Source organism: Drosophila gunungcola (genome assembly GCF_025200985.1).
Source record: "Drosophila gunungcola strain Sukarami chromosome 3L unlocalized genomic scaffold, Dgunungcola_SK_2 000002F, whole genome shotgun sequence".
NCBI classification, from domain to species: Eukaryota; Metazoa; Arthropoda; class Insecta; order Diptera; family Drosophilidae; genus Drosophila; species Drosophila gunungcola.
In genome coordinates, this window is record NW_026453178.1 from 742,837 (window position 1) to 763,739 (window position 20,903).

Sequence of the window (20,903 nt, forward strand, 5' to 3'; positions counted from 1 at the left end):
AAGAAACTTAATAATCTGGAGCAATCTTTGCTTAGAGCTTTAAAAACGCTACAAATATTCTACAAGCTTTTATATTATTATATACACTTTGCCTAAATAACAAACTTAATTTTGTTATTTTTTCTATAATTTCAATACAAATTAAATAAGTTAGTACACCGTTTTCCAATTATGATTTTCTAAAACTTGTAAAACATTAACTTTCCTGAGATCTTGGTTAAGAGTGCAATGGTTAGATTTTCGATTTGGTGTAACTTTCTTAATTACAAAATATGAGTAACTATCATAATTACAAAATTACAGTAATGATTTGCATATACAAATATATTTTCATAATGATCTTGCAAGGTATGTATTTGTTACTTTTTATAATAAATGTTTGTATTTTCATCTGGCACTTATATTTTACTAGGGGCTTTAAAAACACATATATTTCACTGAATCATATTACATCACTCAAGACTGCAGGGCATTAAAGTGGCTTTTTACAGCATTATCTACAACTTAACAATTTTTTAATCCTTTGACATCATTTTCTTGCGCTTGCGGGCAAACTTAGCCAGTTCATCTTCGGTGGGCCGGTGTTCACTGTACTTCTCCACCCAGGCATTGGCCATTTTGAAGAACCGCACCGGATCATTGCGGTACTCACCGGCCATTTCCACGTGCCAGGCGTTGTCCGGCTGGGGATCATTAATGGTGGCCAGCAGGACCTGCAGCACCTGATCAATTCGCGTGGTGGGAATCCAGTGCTCGATCTCCAGGATGGGCACACATATCTGACCCCGCTCGTTCACATTCAGATGATACATCCGTGTGTTTATGTGGATGCGAGGTGGCTTGAATGGATAGTCCAGCGGAAAGTCGATCTCCATCTTGTAGGCACCCTTGTCGTAGGGCGGAGTTACGGGCATCAGTAATCCAGTCCACCTGTAGATGTTGTTCGGCTCCACCATCAGATTGCGGAACTGCAGGTTCTGCTTGTCCTCCAGCATCAGGGCCAACTCGAGGTTCATCCGCTTGGGCCCGTCCATGAGGAGCTCCTCCTTTTTGGCCATGGCTTCCTGTTTTTGTTTTTGCCCCTTGTGTGATTAGGTGTTTGCGTGTGTTACAGGATGAAAGTGTGCGTGTTACCCGCTGGATTTTGTTAACGTTTTTGGCCCCGTCTACTAAGATCCGGAAACAAAACACTCGGAAAAATTCAAGGACTTTTCAGATAGTTTTTACATTTGTTTTTTATTTAAAACATTTTGTAAAATTCTTAATTAATCTGTTTTGTTTAAGTTTTCTTCATTCATTTACTAGTTTTCACTGGGTGGTAAAATATTTACTTACTTCTTTATTAAATCTTAAAACAAAATATTCTTAATGCTACATTTATTGCGGAAAACATGTGTTTAAACACATATTTGAAAATTGATTTAGTGCGATTTTAAAAGTTTTATTTAATATATTTTTTTAATGCTAATGACTATGTGTTAGCTATACATGAAAGTATAATTTAAAGTAATATACAAAAGTTACGTTATCACAACAGACCTATACAATATAAGATTTTCGTGATAAATACAAATATTAATAAGCCTATTTGATTTAATATATATTTAAAATTTATTTAATTTATTGTTATAGGTTTCAGAAGTTTTAGCTACAAAATTGCATACTAATGCTCTTCAGACGACAGTGCTTAAATTATGTATAGAATCCGCCATGCTTTCTTCGAGTGAATGTGAATGAAAGTGCTACGGAGCAAGAGCAAGGGAGCCAGAAGGGCGCTAGTTGAGTTCCAATGCATAGGAAAAATCCTTTCACATTGACATTAATCCCCGAAATAGCTGGCGAGGGTCCGGCTGACGTCGACAGGCTCTGACAGCAGCACATTAGGATCAAACGTGGTCGGTCGGAAGATGGAGTTGAGGCTATATGGTCGGAGAAGCTATGGACTGGAGCCTGGTGCCTGGAGCGATGTGGCATACACAATTCCCGGCCCTCGGAATGAAAAGCCGTTTTATGTGCTTAGCCGCGTTGAAGTTGCAAAAATCGTTGCCTTTATCATTCCAGAATGCAGGGTTTTTTCCTTTCGTCAAATTTATAGAGCAGTTTTCATAGCTCCAAGCGACTGGTGAGTGGCATGTCTGGTCGAACAGAATGATCCTGACTGCCGGATGATGAGATTGCCATTGACATTTTAGTTTTCAATTAGTTGGACAAGACAGGACTGCTGCCAGGGATTTATTCCCCCGGGGGAAGAGGGGGAACCACTCATAAATATGTAAAAATCAGCCAGCAAAGGGAAGCAAAGGAACAAGCCGGAATATTTACCTTTTGCCTGGCAGATAACAAAAACATAAAAATTAAATATCAAAATGTATGCGACAACGGCGCAGTGCGTGTGTGTAATTATTTATAAGCAGAGATGTCATCATCATGTAAATGAAACCAGAGCGCCAAAGGACACTCCAAGGCCCCCGAACCGAAAGGACCTCCATGGCAACGGGAATGCCAGCTAAGCATAATTATTTCATCACCCCCTCTTTGAGGTTTCGTGTGTGTGAGTGGGTGTATCAGCTTGTTGTGTGTGTGTGTGTGTGTGTGAGCACAGGAGAGTGTGATTGATAGCTGGCGCTTCCTTGGTCATGTCCTTTGCCGTTTGGTTGGCTACCAGCTTCAAAGCCAGAGCGCCACTGAGGTTCCTGCCAGCGATAGCTTTGAAGTGCTTCCTTGATTTATTTGTTTCGCATTTAATTAAGATTTGCTTAATTCCTGTTTGATAGCGCTCTTTGATTCAAAAGATATTTCTTAGCATATTACTTTTAAAATCTGTTAAAAGTATTGCTATAAACAGAAGCAAGTTTTTGAGTAAGTAAAAATATGTATGAACTGTAATTCAAAAGCTATTTCTATTTCTTCGAATAAAACAATCTAAATTTATTGATGTAAATATTCAATACTTGGACATTTAGTAACTTAAAATGTACAAATATATTCTAAGTCGTAGACCAGAAAGATTTGTTTGTATTTCTTATTTATAAATGATTTATTAATGCTTGTAGGATTGTCTTAATTGATTATCAAGCTGTTATTTAAATATTACATTTAAATTTTTACTAAAATTTGAGAGAAGCACTTAAATATTTAACCTTATATAATATAATATATATATATATATATATATATGTATGTATAATAATATAGTTAACATGTTTTTGAGCACAATCGTTTAATAAAAATTGGCATAATATGTTGTTTAATTCCTTTTAGTTAAGTTTAAGTGACAAACGCTAAGCCTCTCATACTTTGTGATGCCCCAAGTGTGCTTGACGGCCATTAGGGCCAATGAAATTCCGATGGCTAATCTTTGGGCGAGAATCACAGTGGCTGCTCCGCCAGATTGCCGCCTAATCAATAGTTTCCTGTAGTTTTGGCTCCCTTAGTTAGCGTTAGCATTCGGGAGCTGCCAAACCAAACTCTGGGCCAAAGTCGAGCCCAGCCAGAATGATAGATGCCTCCTCGTCCAGAAGGGACGAAATAAAAAAAAAGCAGCCAAGGCGTCTGACAGCTCAGCGGGTGGGAAATGCTGCCATCGCTCCATCGCTTTTCCCAGCCATCAGTAGCGTTGTCGCTGTCGTCGCCATACTTTTAGCATAAACAGCCGGAAGCGGAAATGTTGATGACGCTCGGCGTTCAACGCTCGCAGTTTACTGCTGGATACTCTCATATACTCTCATCTGTGTGAGTGTGTGGGTTTGGCAGCCTAGAACACCCCACCCCGAAAAACCCCACCCCATACTGACATCCACCGCATTTGTGTCATTTGTTTAGCTGTCATTGCCGTCGTATTGCCGCTGACAGCTCTTCGTTGGCTTTTGGAGCGATGGCGCCAAACATTTAAAAGGGGCTGCCAGTAATTCTTGTTCCCGTTTCCATGAGAAATCACCCAAAAATTAGCCGTTGCCGCATTAAAACTAATCTGATCCGATTTTCTATTAGCTATCTGCCTAGCGCCTGCTGAGAGGCTTCCTTTTTATCCCTATATATACTGTATGTCTTTGTTTGGGTATTTTCATGTTTTATCTCAATTTGCCTGCGAATGTTACAGCTGTCGCTGCTCTTTCTCTCAGTGTGTCCGTGTGTTTGTTTGTGCACTTTAATCTTTTTATCGTACTTTAACACTTTGGCTTCGGGTTTCGTTGACTTTCACGCCTTTTGTCCTGCTTCTTTTTGGTCCTTCATTAGCCCACGAATAATAAAAAAAAAAAAAAGTATATAACCAGGACCAGCAACAATGCGCGAAAAATGTCGCGTGCTGATTTGTCCCTTTTGTTGCCCTGCCGCCGCCTGTCATCGACCTTTTCGGGCCCTTTTGTCGAGATATCTGGTGGGTATCGTTTACGGCCCTCGGGGGTATTAGAGCGGGATAGCCAGCGGATAGATAGAGATGGAGATAGAGAAAGCGAGCCTGATATATGGCGCGATTAACGCGAAAGGTTCTTAATTGATTCGGACAGCGGGATGTGCAGGGGTTTATCGACAAGTGTCAGTTGCCCAATTCGCCAGTTGACATTTGCCCAAAACGGCGATTGCTGCTTAAAGCACAAATTAATTAAGCAGGACTTATCAAAAAAAATAAAGGACATGCATACACACACACGCCGTGTCCCTGTGCAACAGATTATTTATGCTTTCAGTGGTTGCACGACACGGCCGTCATCGTTGCCATGGCACAATATTAAATTACGCGAAGTAAATAAAAGCCAGCACTCGAACGCACAGGGACCTAGAGTCAACCGCACACTCAAAGCCACACGGCTCCTTGCATCCTGAGATCCTGAGATCACGGGATGGCAGAATAGGCACAGCCTCAATTTCAGGGCTGCAGAAAAGGTATCCGATGGAAACTTGAACTGATTTCTTGAAATATTTAATAGGTGATTTTCAAATGTGACTTAAGGATTAAAGTATTTGAATAACCAAATATTTATGAAAAATATATTTTAAGAAAATTATTTTATAATATTATCATTGATTATTTTTTAAATTGAAGTATCATTAAAGGACTTAGCATATACATTTTAATGTGATATATTGTACATAATTACATTAAGCATATACATTGTATGCATATAAAAAGAACATATATATATAAACTTATAGTACATTTTCTGATTACTTCACTGCAAATTATAAATTTTTGAACTTTTATATACGCATTATTAAACTTATGAAAAGCAAATAAATAAATATTGGTTGAAGTCATAAATATATTTGCGGGAAAACAATGTTTAAAATTTTTTGAATAATGATCATCTCACTCAAGACTTAAAATTAAGACTTAATTTATTATTATACCCGCAACTGCTTATGGGTTTTTATAAGCCCATTTTAGAGAGCGCCCTTAAAATGTATAAATCAAGCCTTAAATTAATAATATACCCCATGGTGCGGCCGTGTTTTCCCTGATTCGAGCACTTCTGCTCGACTTGCCTGGTTTCCAGTGGGTCTTAATTTGGTGCCCGCTTTGTCATAAATAATGCAAGGCAAACGTTGCAACAGCCCAGCCGGCAATCCAATCCCCACCCAGCTTTCGGGCCCCTTTTTCTCAACCCTTTTTGCAACGTTCTACCAATCCCGACGCCATCGTTGTCGTTTGCTCGCGGGCATTACTCAATATGCAGTTAGCTGTGCTCAAACGTGCTGCAATTACGGCTCCAACCTGGCCTCGGACCCCCTGCCACGCCCCTCCCCCTCTGGAAAGGTTTTTTTGCAGTGAGCAACGTCATTTGTACTTAATGACTTTTCAACGTCGTGTGCGTGCAACGTCATTTTCTTGAGGCTTTTTTGGTTTCTGCCGCTTGGCTCGTTGTTCGTTGTTCGCTCATTTGCTTATATTCCATTTCAAATGGGACGGGGTAGGGGGTACTCCCCATAAATAAAACATGCACGAAGCCCACGGGTCGTATACGTGATACGTGCCATGCACCTGTTGCAGTTGCCGTTTTGCGCCGCGTTTAATTGCAAAACAAGTTGCGGTCTCGACTGGATATATACCAAAAATACTTACTTTAAACGGGAGTAATACTTCTGATAGACAGCAAAAACATCAAAGCAAAGCCTAAAAGGAAAATAAATAAATCGCTGCTTATGCACTGCAGCCTGCTTATCGGAAAATGTTTAATAAAACACATCTGCCTTGAGTGGCAAAATTATTATATATGGGCCACGATGGGATTTTCTTTGGGTCCGAAAATGATTTAAAATATTTCTTTTGACAGCACACCCAAAGTTTTGCTTTAATCGCGCTGGAATGGGGAATGGCCCATTAATAACGCAACAAAAAAGAACAGAAAGCGAGGATAGAAATGAAATTCAATAAGCGTGATTTGGATAGCCAAACGAACCGAACTGAACCAAACCAAACCAAACGAAACCAATCCAAGCCAAACAGAACCGCATCGAATGGGGGCAAGGAATCATCCGAGCAACTGGTCAAAGCATTCAACCAACCCTCGGTGATTTTGCGAGGGGATGTGGAAGGTGGATGGGGGCAGAAATATTTAAGGCGTTGGCCCGGGGATGCCAATAAATCAAAGGGCCCGAAAAAAGGTTGCCCCCGAACAATGCGCGGCATCTGTAGAATTCTCCCTTGGACCACACACACTCACACACACACGCACACACATAAATACACCCACCAAAAGGATAGCAATCAGATGTGTGTGTTGTTTGTTGTTTGTTATTTGTTGTTGTTATGCACACTTTGGGAGGCGCTGGAGCTTGGGCTGGCGCTGGTGTCTAACTTTTGAGCAATTAAGTTCTCAACTTCTTGAACTCATCAGGAATGCACAACTTTAATTCGATATATAAAAAGGTTGTTTGGAAATTCGATAAATACTCCGTTGGTTGTTAGCAACTTGTATAGAATTTCATCGCAATTTGGAAACTGAAATATCTAGCCTTATCTGAGGATCCATCTGCTTTTAATGCCATAGTCACCTTATTTCACAATAAATTTGTATTTTTAAGAGAATACGCTTCTACCAATTTAAGGGATACGACAATATTAAGTTAAGCCTGTTTTATTCCCTAATGCTTATTCTTTAAAAACTTTAAAGAAAAAAAAATGTATTACTCATTCCTGCGATTTGCAGCTATCAAAACTTGTGTTTTCCTCTAGAAACAACAATAAGTTTATTTAATTTTTGGTAACTTTGTGTTTCATCGAGAGATTTTTGTTAGTCTGTGGAAAACATGTTCATAATTGGTTTTACACACTCTTACTTATGTTGCTTTTTCTGCCACGTGCATGAGGAAACAAGTAAACAAAGTTTTCCACCCAGTTTAATAAAATTAATGGCCTTACTTTCGTCCAGGAAAATTTTCGGAATTTTCCACCAGCGCCGCTGACCAATGCAACTGGGTAGTCTGGTGAGTTGGAGATGGTTGTGAAAATGGAAGTGGAAGTGGAAATGGAGATGAATCCTGGGAAAAGGATCGCAGGACGAAGTCAGGGGCGCGTGCTGAGAGCGCAAAGCTGCTAAGCGGCTTAAAGTTGTAGAAAGTTTTTCTAAACGCATTCGCGTCACCAAAGGCGCCGCGCCAAAGTTATGAGTGCCTGGGGCTGAAGCTACTCGGGCACACGGAGAAAACTGCCAACTCAATATTTTAAAAACAAATTTCCATAAAGGGAATATGGATTTGAAATTAAGTAGGAAGCATTTTCGTTTCCGTTTTAAGAAAACAACAAAGATAGTGTTTTGATGTTTGAAATACAGTGAACTATCACAGAAGTTTCTTCAGTATAGTTTTAAGAAACAAAATTTATATTTTATTCAGAAGTTGAAAAATGAAATAACTTGAGAAATATGTTTAACACACCCTAAAAATTGTCATATAAACTAAGCTATTCTTACACGGACTTAAAACTATTGGGTATGGAATATTTCTCAACTAGATACAATAAAACTTATGTGGTCTTAAATAAGGGTTGGACTATAGTTTAAGAATATTCGGTATAGAAATGAAACTAAATACTAAACTTAATAGTTATTGAATTAATACTGCCTGTAGATTATTTTCAAGACACACTTATTTTTGTAGGTGCATATTTATTAACACATATTCACGATTAACTACTTTCTGTGTACGTAGGGCTATAATGTAGTATTTTCTTCCAGTGCACCCACCGAAGGGCGGACAAAGGCTGGTATTCCTGTGTGAAGAGTGGGTGCAGCTTATCCGGCAGCCATCCGAGGCGTTACAAAGATTCGCAACGGGCTCCAACAAGTGCAGGACCCATGTCCTTTATCCGGAGAGTGTACTCGATGTTTGCGTCGCCATGGCAAATGAATGAAGTGAAGCGCGGCGAGTAAAAGGATTAAGGACGCTTAATATCATTGATGAGCCACGGCCCACATCCTCGTAATGCCACCATTTTTATGAGTCTTCCGCCGCTTCCACTCAAAGGACTTCGAAGCACTGAGCCCAGATTTGTGTTGTCTGTGATTTTTAGCCTGGGAACAGCTGCAGCGGTCCCAGAAAACAGACAGCCACCCACTTGGAAATCCCACCCCAAGGTCAGCAGCTGCCTAATTAGGAATGCAGCCGAGGAAAAAACAAATTCACTTTCGGCAACTTTATGCAAATATACGAAGAGGATGGCAACTGCCATTTGTAGAATTCGTGGAACATACGGAACTGTAATGAATATTTACAAGTCCACGTCCACGAATCGTCCAGTGCCAAGTGCAGAGCACGTGCGAAATTTCGTCAAACTTCCCACACACACTCTCTTGAAATTCACGCTCGAAATAATACGGCAAAATTTTCATTTAATTATGAACTGTTAGGGCTCTCGAACGGGGGTTGGAAAAAGTCTGCCCAGCCAACTTGCCACCTTGCCACCTTGCCACCTTGCTAACTCTGCCACCGCCCCAGTAATTAAAAGCGAAAGGAAAAGGTGTGTGTCTGTATCTGGTGTAGCAGTATCTGGCCCGTCGATGAACAATTGCAGCTCGGGGGTAATCAAAAATGTATCTTTCAGCTTGGGACTTACCCGAAAGCCTCGGGCCAATCGACAGGGAAATGCGGAGTGTGCGGAGTTTGCTGAGTTTTCGGAGGACGAGACAATCGCCGGGGACTCGTTAGAGGAGCTGCAATGAAAAGTGTGGAAAAGCATTTACTTAAATTAGATTGCCGGCTTCAAGTGGAGTGCAGTTGGGTTAGAGTCTGTAGTGCTTAAGCCAGAGACTTTTAGGGGTTAATTTCAAAGGCATGGGTCGATTTGCACCCCAGGTTTTCCGATTAAATTGATTAGGAAAAACTTTGATAAAATAGGTTTACAGCTTTGAAATAGGATTAAAATTTGTTTAGTTTTTGTTTTTTTTTTTCTTATTAAGCCCTTTGTAAAATAGATTTTGAAAAGGTTTTATAATTATGTTTGTATTTTCTTTTATAAGTATACTAATAAGAGCTCATGTGAAAACATATTCTTGCATGATTTTTAAAAAGATGATATTTACCTAGGTTTTTATTATTAAATGACTAAAATATCGTTGAAGGTATTTTAAGACTATTGTTGATTCTTATGACTTACTTTTAAATTAAGTTTTGGCATTTTCAAAATTAATTTTTAAAAAATATTTAATCGAAACAGGATTATAATACTTCGTCTTTTCATAAAACTTCTTATAATTAATTTTTTTAATTAATTTTTTGTACTTATAATTCTTAAGAGAGGCATATCCATTGTAATAAATAAATAAAGAAAGGGGAAAAAATACCTAAAGAATGCAGTTTACTTGTTTATTAATATGAAACGCAAATATTGTTAAAAGTATTTTTATTTGAAAAGAATCCCAAGAAGTATTTTACAATTTATTTTCTTCAATGTTTTTTTGTTTATGAAATGTATCTCTGGCCCTTGCCAACGTCTGTCTCCCAAGCAAATATGTTTAAATTTCTGATTTTTCTACAAGCGCATTTGGACTTCTTCATAATTGGATGAAATTGTTGCTGCCGCGGGAAAAGCGTCGAATCATCGTCGTCGTTTCTGGCAGCAGATGCACCATCCTTTTGGCCCATTCCACCGTGGCTTATGTTTGAATTCAGAGGAGCTGCTTCCCTCTCTATCTTTTGAAATGATTTGCCATTGCCTTAAGTTGGAATCCCCGGCGAAAGCTGCTCATATTTACAAAATGTCTAATGAAAATATTTTCTTTTGCTGCACTATAGTACGGCAGATGGGTAAAATGGGTAAGCTCCCTTGAAAGAGCTGCGAGGAAAAAAATCAAATTAGTTGCATGAATGGGGCTGGACGGATTAGGGGGCGTGGCAGCAGGATCTGCAGGTCCTGGAAGTCCTGGAAGTCCTGAAAGTCCTGGCTCCTTGTGTGGATATGTGTATGTGTGTATGTATGATTCATGTTTGTGTGCTAATTGCCATGGCGGAGGTTTGGCCAAAGTCGAGAGCTTATCAGAAATTCTTATCGCATTACTTACTTATGCCGTTTACTTGGTTATTTGTCATAATTATCCAGCAACTGGGAAGACTCATTTGCCAAATTTTTGGCCCAGCCAACCAGTTCTCTCTCTCTATCTCTCTCTACATATCTCTATATTTGTCCCCTTAGTTTCCATTGAAAATTGATGTCCTTCAGTATTCATCCGGCTGCTTTTAGCCCCCAGAATACCCCAAAAGCAGTCGGTAGTCACATGTGCACACAAACCCATTTGAAATCTCAACTTTTAACTCCGTCGCAAGCTTTTGAATGCTGCATGAGCCGAACAAAAAATCAGATAGCGCATTTAAAATGTAAAAATCAGGAGGATCCTGAGCGGAGTACAAAGCGCACGACTGAGTAGATGAGCATAGAAAACAACAAGATACTAAAGATGGGTGCAGTGCTAGAAAAAACAGAGCAGAGGGCGACATAAACACTCACACACACACCAAGACAGGGCGAAAAAAAATCGAAAGAAAATTGCAGGCAGCGAAAAAAAAGAGGGTGAATTTTTCAAGCGGGGAGCTGAGCCGAGAAAAACTGTATCAAGTAACTGAGCCGCGCCAAGCGACTGCATAGTGAAAATGCAACTGTGCGGAAAACTGTGCGAACATTTTCATTTTCAATGCAGCTCTTGGCACACAAAACACACACACACACTCACACTCACACAGTCAGACAACATTAACAGTAGTAACAACAACTAGCAAATAGACAACTTTAAGTACACGCATGGATACATACTCTCTCGGCAAAACTCTTTGCAAAGAAATCGCAGAAAATCGCTTAGAACGGAGAGCCCGAAAAAAAAAAAAACAGAAATGTTAGCAAAAGCAGCCAAATACGAGTTGGAAATACACAAAAGCATATGGATGTTGGCAGGGGGTGACAAGAGGGTGGGGTGTAAACAGGGCACTGGGCCACGGAAAATGGGGGTCAGGGGGCGGGGCACCTCTGACTTTTCTTTCAATTTGCTACATTTTCTGTAGCACGTTCCAAAAATAACTTCCGCCAGCCTCGTCGTCGCAGTGCAACCTGCAACCTGATTTGGTTCCGCCTTCGCCAAATTGCAGGAAACATTTCTATTTAAAGTCTGCACCCGATTCGAGTCCCCTTTCGCCCCCCGAAAGTGGTTTAGGATCCGCTAATGGCATCCCTTGACCGCAAATGTGCCACCGCACAGCGAAAAATACCACACTAATCTAAGATCTGTACATATATATCTCTCTTAAATGGTGAAAATCTTTAAATGTCTTCAGGTTTTTTCCATCATATTCATACCATTTATAGCTATTAAAGACTGTGTCGATATTAAAAGACAATGCAAAAAATATAATATTGATATTTTGAACAATTGATTTAAAAATAATTTTAAACTTATTTATACCATTTTAAAATAGATGTCTTAAAATATGTTCAAAATTTTCCTGCATAAATATTTCAAATCGCAAAGATGTTTACCGAAAATATTATTTAATTTATTTATTTTTTAACTGTCATGTTAAGCAATTTAATTAAAGAATTTACTAAAGTTCTTATTTTTCACTTATACCTTCTTAAAATATAGCACATCTTAAAATACGTTTAAATTTTCTTTATAAATATTTCAAATGGCAGAGATTTTAACCGAAAATATTATTGTATTTATTTATTTTTCTACTCTCGTGCGTAACAATTTAATCAAAGAAATTACTCAAGTATCAACTGATTTTGTAGTTTTTTTTCCTCTGTGCACTCAAATCATAGCTCGTCATTCTCAGTATCTGAGTTCCTGTATCTATTTGTTTATATTTTACGAAAAACGCAATTAGCTGGGCCGTCGAAAGCAGGCAACATTTGAAGCCTAATTGAAGCAACTACATTTAAATTACAAACATCCTTTGACTGGACTATCAATCATTTGTTTTGGGAAGCCCACAATAAACCCATATAAAACTTGTCCAACAATACCCGATCGGTGGTACAGTGGAGCCAAGCCAAGATATACTCCCCTTGTAAGCCAGTAAAATGGTACAGCTTTCCTATCAAGTGCTATTTTTAGATAGCATAAGCTTAATTTGTAAATGGCTTTCCAACCACTGTGCCTTTCAGGGGGCCATTAGCAAAACTTTTCCAAAAAAAAAAAAAAAATAAAAATACATAAAAACGAGTTAGCAGGGGGCTGTAAAGTTTTTTGGGGAGTCGGAGGCTGGAAGTCTGCTTCTATGTTAAATGAATTGTTGTCTTAACTACGAGACAAGACCCCCTTCGCAGTCGACAGGTGAAGGGGTCTGTGTCTATTAAAATTACGGGCGCGGGGCAGCAGCCAAAAAAGTTTCACAAAATTCATTTTTCCAAAAGTAAAAAAAAAAATATAAAATAAAAATTGTAGATTCACAAAAAGTGAAAAAAATATGAGAAGCACATTCAAGCTGGATGAATTATACTCTTTTTTAAAGAAATAAACTCTTTAGATGTAAAGAACCACATTCTTTTTTAAATAAATAACGTATTACAGCTCCAAATTAAGTATTTAATTTAATAAGATTAAAATTTTTGAAACAACATTCTCTGGCACTAACTTTTTTGATTTTTCCTTCGGAATTCGCCCCTAGTTCCTGTTGAAGTTTGATGGTTATCATTAAAATAAACAGCTTTTTCCAAACGACCTTAGATGCAATTTCAAGGCAGAGATTCTAAACTGAAAGCTTTCAAATTTAACACCTGAAGATTTCACCTTAACTTCCTTCCTGGCAAACTCCTGCCCATAATTGCAGTGCCCCACAGAGAAGGGTATGGAAAGTTTAAATAACTTTGGCAACTAAATTTAAGTTGCGATGTCGGTGGGCGGAGAACGGTGAGAGGTGGGCGGCGGGATAAAAGGGGGCGGGGCATACGGGGAGGGTCGTGACAAAGTTGGGAGCAGATAAAAACTGCAGCAGACGCAAAACTAATTTGCGTGGTTATGTAAATTAGAGTCGGAGAGTTGCTGCGATAAACTTGTTGAGGGCGAGGAGCTAACAACAGCAGCAGGAGTAGTAAAAAAATCGCAGCACAAATGCGTAAACAAGGTGGGGATAATGTTGGACGTTGCAGCTGAAACTAAACTAAAGCTCCAACTCACCTTGAAGTTCAGCACAGTCCGAACTCTCGGCAGAAGTTCAAACACAACTAAAGGCGGAGGCGGTTTCGTTTACCCGGCACATGGGCGTGGTACTGCTCAAGACCACCACTATATATACGACTAAATAATATATACAGTATAAGCCTGGAAAGCCGTAATCCCGTAACCACAAACAGATCACAGAATCGTCGGACGAGGAGACAAAGACGCCGTTCGCCTCAAACAACTAAATAATGTTCAGCAAATTTAGTGCCTGAGTGCGAGTATCTGAAAGCTACACACACACACTCTCCCAAAACTCACAAAAAACACTTGAAAAAAATGTAATTTAACTTTTCATTTGAAGAGATAAACTTACTAACTAATTTTGATTTCAATGAGTCAAGACTTAGGTCATTCAATTTTCTAAATATATTTATTATTAATATTTATTAATAATATTTTACCAACATTGAAGTTGAACATTTTTTAATTTTCTCCAGAAAACTTAACCAAATTATTACAAATTTCGTTGTCTGCATTAGATATAATTTTTCGTCGAGCAGTTGGCAGGGCTTAGGCATAATTTGTGCCCGGACTGGCAGGACATGAGTGAAAACGCATCCTGCCGAGGCATATGCATCGTCGGCTGTCTTGGAAACCGCATGAGGTGCCAGCCAGTTGTAGTTCCCGCTCCCCTAAGTCATATTAATAATTTTGTTGGGAGTTGAACTACAGGCATTGGCTGCCAGTCTCCTGCACTTTTGGCAACCCATGGACCGCAACAACTTGCAGGATGCAGTTTGGTAGATCGGGATACGAGCTGTTACCATGGCCATTAAGGCTTAGTTACACTTGCTCCCCAACCCCCAAATTCAACAAAATACCTAGTTTTGTTTACATTTCTCATGCAAACCGAAAAAAAAAGACGAAAGCAAAGTGCACATGAATTTCGGAAAACAAGAGCACCTGCTCCGAAAGTCGTCGGTCTGTTTGGCACCTGTTGTCGGGCTTTGATTGTGCTCGGATAAGTTGCCACTTGGAGTGCTTTTGGGCTGGCGATTTGAAGAACTTTAGCTTGTTTGCTCTGAGCTCTACACTAAAATTCCCATGTGGCCATGGGCACAAAGACTAATAATTCAGAACATTTTCATGGGAAAATGTCGGCAGTCTGTGGGATAATTTTCCAGCCGCATCAATATTGACTGCGTTTCGCCCACACACACACACACACACACACACACAATACTATACTGTATTGTGGGACTTCCTTCTGTTGGCACTAATTAGTCGCCTCCAGAATTTCCGTCTCATCCTTGGGATGACATGTGATATTTTTAGTGGCGGCTTGTTTACGCGGTTGCAGCCGTCGAACCCCGATTCTCATTTATTTTTAGACGCCTGTAGCTCCGTTCGATTTGTGTGTTAATGACATGCAAATCAACGTCGGTGGTCCTGCGACAAATACCCGCTCCAATTACGCCGGAAAATTCCACCATGTTTATTTATTTTTTTGACAGCTGATTGTTTTATTGAAAAGTGGCACGGGGCACAAAGGGTTTTCCCCTTTTTATTGGGTGCCTGCCAATGGCAAATAAGTAAACATACTCTATTTACTCTAGCAGGGCTGTGAGAAAATCATTAAATCAGTGACGACTGAGACGGCGCACCACTTTTCCATGCCCGAAAGCAAACACAAATAGCGAAATCAATATAGCGTGCGATCGGGCGGAAAAACTAACTCAAAGGGTAAATAATAAAAAATTTAATTAGAATTTCTGTTATTAAATAAAATGCCACCAAAGAGCAAAATGCCACTAAATTGAAAAATTTGAAATCAAACTGAAACAGAAAAAAGTTAAGAGTGAGGGAGTCTCTATGAAATTGGAAACGAAATGAAATAAAGCTCTGCTAAGTTAGAGCCGCACAAAAATCACACACAAACATTTCCGCTGCCAGAAACGGCAAATGGAAAATGGGAAATGGAAATGGCCGAAATAAAAACAAATGGTAAAAATGTAAAAGGTATTTAAAATGTTTTTCAAATGCGGTTGCAGTGGTTTCAATGTGTGGCCAGCAAAGTAAATGAAAATTTTCAGCGAAATGAAAAATGTTTTCCCACACAGCATACAGTGTGTGTGCGTGTGTGTGTGTGACTTTGAGAGGAGATTAAAAAAAGTGTTGATGCTTTGCATTATTTATTAAATATGCTAAATGGCACAAGTCAGTGTCGAAAATTCCCTTCAAGTGTCACTCCATTCGAATGACAAATTTAAGGCTCGATTTTGGCCTGGCCAAGCGGAGATAATGAGAAAAAAAAAAAAATGACAGGCCATAAAACGTCTAGTTCCGCCCGTAAACCTGTCCCTCTATGGTCCAGATTTTACGACCAAGCCAAACCAAACCAAAACAGCCATCGTCCGATGTCAGAGGCATAAACCAACGAGATCACCGCCCACGCAATAAAAAACATAAAAAACTGGAGGTGGAAACTGTACACAAATTACCAATTTTTAATTTGAAAATGCGGCACAAACTTTAATTAGCCATTCCCCTTCTCCAGCCAGTCGAGCCACCAGCCAACTTTATGGCATATCAAGACTTTAGTATTTATTGGCCAACAAGGCGCGTCGGTGCAATTTATGGCCCGGAGTGTGAACGTGTGTCCACACTACTGGCACCACTTGTCGATGCTGCACCACCGCACCACCACACCACCGCCCCATCGACTGTCCCACCGACGAGGCCGCAAAATCCACAGAATAATTTCGGTTGCTGGCTGTGATTTGGCTTTAGCTTTGGATTTGGCGCGGCCATAGCCTGTCCTAATTTTCAACGCGCTTCCATTTTTCGGTTATTTTTTTTTTTGTTAAAGGATCCTAGCACTGCACACAGTGCGTGTGGAGCTTGTGGCTTTCGCCACGAGCGCTAGAAATAAATTTTGCCCGGCACCCAAACGATTTAATTTGCGGTTTCAGTCACAGGCGACGCACATTTTCCATTGGAAATTGATAAAACTTATTTGCGGACGGGCTGACGATAATAAAGGTGGACAACAAGCGATTAAGCAACAAATCAGAGATAAATGCTGTCAGAATTGAGCATATATTTAAGATACATAATTTGTTGCATTCATTTAAGTGATAAAAAAGTAAACCAAAAGTTTAACCATAGCGAAAATTATTCGCTTTAATTTTCAATTTCATTCAGATTATTTATGTTAATCAAAAGACAAATATCAAAATAGAAAGCAATAAATCCAGTCGAATCAAAATCTTTAAATTTCTTTAAATATACAGATCAATATTTCAATCTATTTCAAAACCTAAACATGTTTTTATGTCTTAATTACATTTCATAATATATATATATATATGAACACTGTCAACCCAAGAAGAGTAATATGTGATCTTTAACATTAATGGTATATTTATTATAGGTAGCTCCATAACATTAATGATTTTTGTTATTCTGATTCTTTTACTTTACTTAAAAAATAAACAATATATAATTTAAAGCCCCAAAATATTTGGTAAAAAATCAAAGAACAATAAGGAATTTAAAAACTTTAAAATATTTTTCTGAACTTCATCGCATGCTGTCTGTCTAGCAATATAATGTGTCTGACAGATACGGAAAACATCTCACATCATTTCTGGCCGAGAAAGCAGCCAATCGCCTTGCAGTGTTTGAAAGTGGTTTGCAGGTAGTCGAACCGCAACCACTCGTATTTCGCCTCGCAGATGCAAGTCGATTTCTGCCTGCTATAGTCGTTGATGAGGGTCCAGGCTCTTAGCCACCGATACCTCAAAACTCTGCTCAGGCTAAGGATATCTTCCAAACGGAAGGGATATTGTCCTCCCTCGAATTCCACTCGCAGCTTCTCCTCCGTTTGAAGCATGAACATGTCGTGGTTTTGTCTTAGCTCACATAAAGTGGTAAATCCTTCTGGCTGATGGAGTTTTGCAAGATGAGATAGCTGATTTTCAAGGGCAGTAGCTATCAAAGTCCTTAAGCTTTGCAGAGCTTGAACCAATCGCTTTGGCTTGATGATATTCAAAACAGGCAAATTCCTTAGCTGGTATAACGAAAAGTGCAGGTTCAAATTCAGACGAAAATAGTGGTTCAAGTGCTCGATTTTCTCCTGGCTTATTACTCTGTTTAGCAAAGGCTCGTAGCTGACTTTTAGGTAGATTAAATCAGGATGTGGCCCTGTTATGCTTATATGAAACAGATAACCAAACCGAGGATCTTGAGAAACTAGGATCTCTTTCAACTGATTGGAGGCCATTGTTAGTAGGTTTCTTTCCAGCAAGTCAAAGAATAACTCAAACTCACTTCGGCAGAGGTCATACTTTAAGAGAAGAAATACTGATTGAAGGTGCCTTACTATCTTGTCCACCTCTGACTTTTTGACCAGATCTGAGACATACGAGTTGGCCAACAAGGAACGTCGATGCAGTAATCTTCTAAGTTCATGACAGATGATCTCCGAAATGGGAGCGTAGTCGGCAGAGGCTTGAAAGTTTCGGAGCAACTGATCAACAGAGCAATCTGCAGGTTGTTGTGGATCTGGTCGAGTTTCCATGTGAAATGAGTAGAACATTCGACGCACTGGCTCCTGATCGATGAACCTCAACTGCTCCAGGATATCGGGGGCATGGCCACTTTCCTCCAACCTTTCTGTCTGATACGGAGTTAGCTCCTTTAGCACTGAGTCCAACAATGAATTGTGCAGGCATGTCTGGGATATATTTCCATGCAGGCAGTTAAAGTCACCTATTTTACGGGTATCGTAGAGTATGGCCAACGCTTCACGAGATTCATTAAAATGGCGCTGAATGATTTGAAATAGATTTTCTTCTGGCAATTCTATCTTCCTACGACCATATTCTGTTCTTCCATCAATCAGAAGTCTTTGGTAGGGAAATTCTTCGTGCCAGTCTGTAAACTCCCCAGTTGACCACCAGTTGTCCAGAAACTGGCAATAGGCCTGCAACGAGTGTAGTAGTAATGCTGCACTCAAGTTTCGCTGCATTTTTGATGGACTAATTTTGTAAGTATACGTAAGCAGGGATTCCACAATGTGCAGGCTTCGCAACGAAGGTTCACCTTCAATACTGCTTTTACTGAGTTCATATAGCAACTGTATCCTTTCCAAATGAGCACTTGAAGTCTCCAAAAAGTGCTGCAGAGTGGGTGTTTCAATGCCCCTTGTCAATCGGCGTTCAAAGTAAACCAAAAACTCCATCACAGGACGTAGAAGTCGCCGCAGAGCCACACTGAAAGAAGTCAGCGTCTCCAAGCGATCACCAGTTATTCTTTTCTTTGTATGCACCTCTATCAATTGCCTCAGGTGTCGCATTTCTTTCAAGGAGCTGAGGATTGGAGGCAGGACTGGTCCCTCCATCAACTGACTGAGGGCACAAGTGTGTGGTCTGTCCCTCCGCAACTCCAGTTCATTATCCAAAATCTCAAAATAATCAAAGTCCACAGTGGCAATGAAAAGTATAATCAGTTCTCTCAAAAGCTGTTGCTCCTCGCTTGTTTTTCGCACCGAGAAACGACTTTCTCTTAGCTGATAGAGCAGCCAATTTCCATACTCCAGGCTGAAACTACTGGCCAAAATTCGTGGCTGCGGATAGACATGTATATCAACTTGCCACCATGGTGTTTGAATCCGGGAGAGCAGGTCATTGGAACCTTTGAATAGGTCAGCCTTTGTGGGCTTAGCGGCTGAGGACTCCAACTGGATAAGATTCAGTGCCAACTCCATTTTGGCCTCATTGGTGGCAAAGTTCTCCTTGACTTGGATCTTATTAAATTTGTGTTTTTCATTAGTAGATGGTTCATGTGCTTTCTGCGAGTCTGTAAGTTCCAGAGATGGGAGAGATTTCATGGAGGCATTATCCAAGCTGAGTTCACTTTCAGCATCCCAAAGGCGTCCTGTACGTTCTGAGCTGACCAAACTCCTGGCGCTTTGGGTCATTTTCTGGGGGCATTCTCGGTGAGCTACTGAAACATTTTCACAGGTTGCACTTTTTGCACTCATTGTGTGTGATTTGGAAACACTAGCCCTTAACTTCTCTTCACAAATAACTGCCGAGCTTTCGGTGGCCAGAGTGAGAGCCTCCAGGATGCTCTTCCGCTTCTTCTCCATCTTTTACTATTCCGATGAACCGCCTGAAAAGCCTTGTAGTTCACGGAGAGCATAAAGTCCAGCAGGCGCCACTGCATATTTTTCTGCATGTGATTCAAACAAATCGGATGGATCAGTATCACATTGGCCAGCTGCTTGAAGGTGTCCGCAAATTCGGGCAACTCCTCACTGCGATAGCGCTCCATAAAATGGTTCATGTTGAGGCACACGGCTTCCGGACAGGATTCCTGTTGGTCCTCGGGATGCTCCAGCTGATCCCTGGCATAGCTGAGGCAACTCTCGAAGGTGTCAGAGTCCACTGTCCTTCCACTTTCACCATCCTTTCGCCACCCATCCATGGGTGAGTCCAGCAGCAATCGCACCAACTGCGGCACATTACGGGCTATGACTTGCTGGCATACGTCCTCTTGCATCCTTTCAACGATGATATTGTGGAAAAAAAATATATATAAGTTTTTTATGTACAAACGACAGCTGAGAATTGATAGTCACACTGGAATAAAACTAGCTTGAGAACAAGCTGGAAATCAAATATTTAGCTGTTTGTCAAGCTAATATGTTTTATATATAATAATTATATTTAATTTAATGTTTAACAAGCTGGAAACTTATTTATTTAGCTGTTTGTCAAGCTAATATATTTTATATTTAATAATTATGTTTAGTTTAACATTTAACAAGTTGGAAATCAAATATTTAGCTGTTTGTCAAGCTTATATATTTTATATTTAATTATTATATTTAACTTAATATTAAACAACAAATCACACTTTTTTATAGAAATGCATTTTTCAAGACATTTTTGTGTTTGTCAAGCTTGATTATTTACTTCAAACTTAGTGAGATCAAAGTATTTGGCCTTAAACTAATTTTTAGTAAGCTATGACTTGTTTGTCAGAAGAATAAATTTAATTCAGCATTTGATAGATTTACATTTGTTTTTGCATTGATTTTTTGATAGTTTTTCGAAGTGCAAAACTATCCTGCTTCAAAGGACCTGTAAAAATAGGGATGCATGCTGCAGCTTACGTTGTTTTCGAATGGCCAGGACCAGAGCGGCTTACAAAATGCTTGAAGAGAATTCGAACATTAAAATTCCTGTGGCATTCACCGAGGAACTAGAGCAGCGACTGAAGGACCTTAGTGACCCACTTGGCCGGACT

At 39.7% G+C, this 20,903-nt stretch overlaps 3 protein-coding genes across 5 annotated transcripts in view; all 3 read right to left on the reverse strand.

The window, feature by feature from the left end:
• Nucleotides 1-20,903, reverse strand: part of LOC128257891 (connectin) — a 154,190-nt gene that overhangs the window by 45,208 nt on the left and 88,079 nt on the right. For all 3 annotated transcript variants that reach the window (XM_052989135.1, XM_052989134.1, XM_052989133.1), the window contains one exon: nucleotides 9,053-9,149. The gene's annotated coding sequence lies outside the window, so the exon portion shown is untranslated. The remainder of the gene's footprint in view (nucleotides 1-9,052; nucleotides 9,150-20,903) is intronic.
• LOC128257910 (ubiquitin-conjugating enzyme E2-18 kDa) lies at nucleotides 370-1,174 on the reverse strand. The gene has a single exon (XM_052989161.1). The coding sequence runs from the start codon at nucleotides 1,056-1,058 to the stop codon at nucleotides 516-518; it is 543 nt and encodes a 180-aa protein (XP_052845121.1). The 5' UTR covers nucleotides 1,059-1,174; the 3' UTR covers nucleotides 370-515.
• LOC128257885 (uncharacterized) lies at nucleotides 17,081-20,221 on the reverse strand. The gene is given in 2 exon segments (XM_052989122.1): nucleotides 17,081-19,745; nucleotides 19,748-20,221. Coding segments are annotated over 2 exon segments (2,922 nt in total). The 5' UTR covers nucleotides 20,154-20,221; the 3' UTR covers nucleotides 17,081-17,229.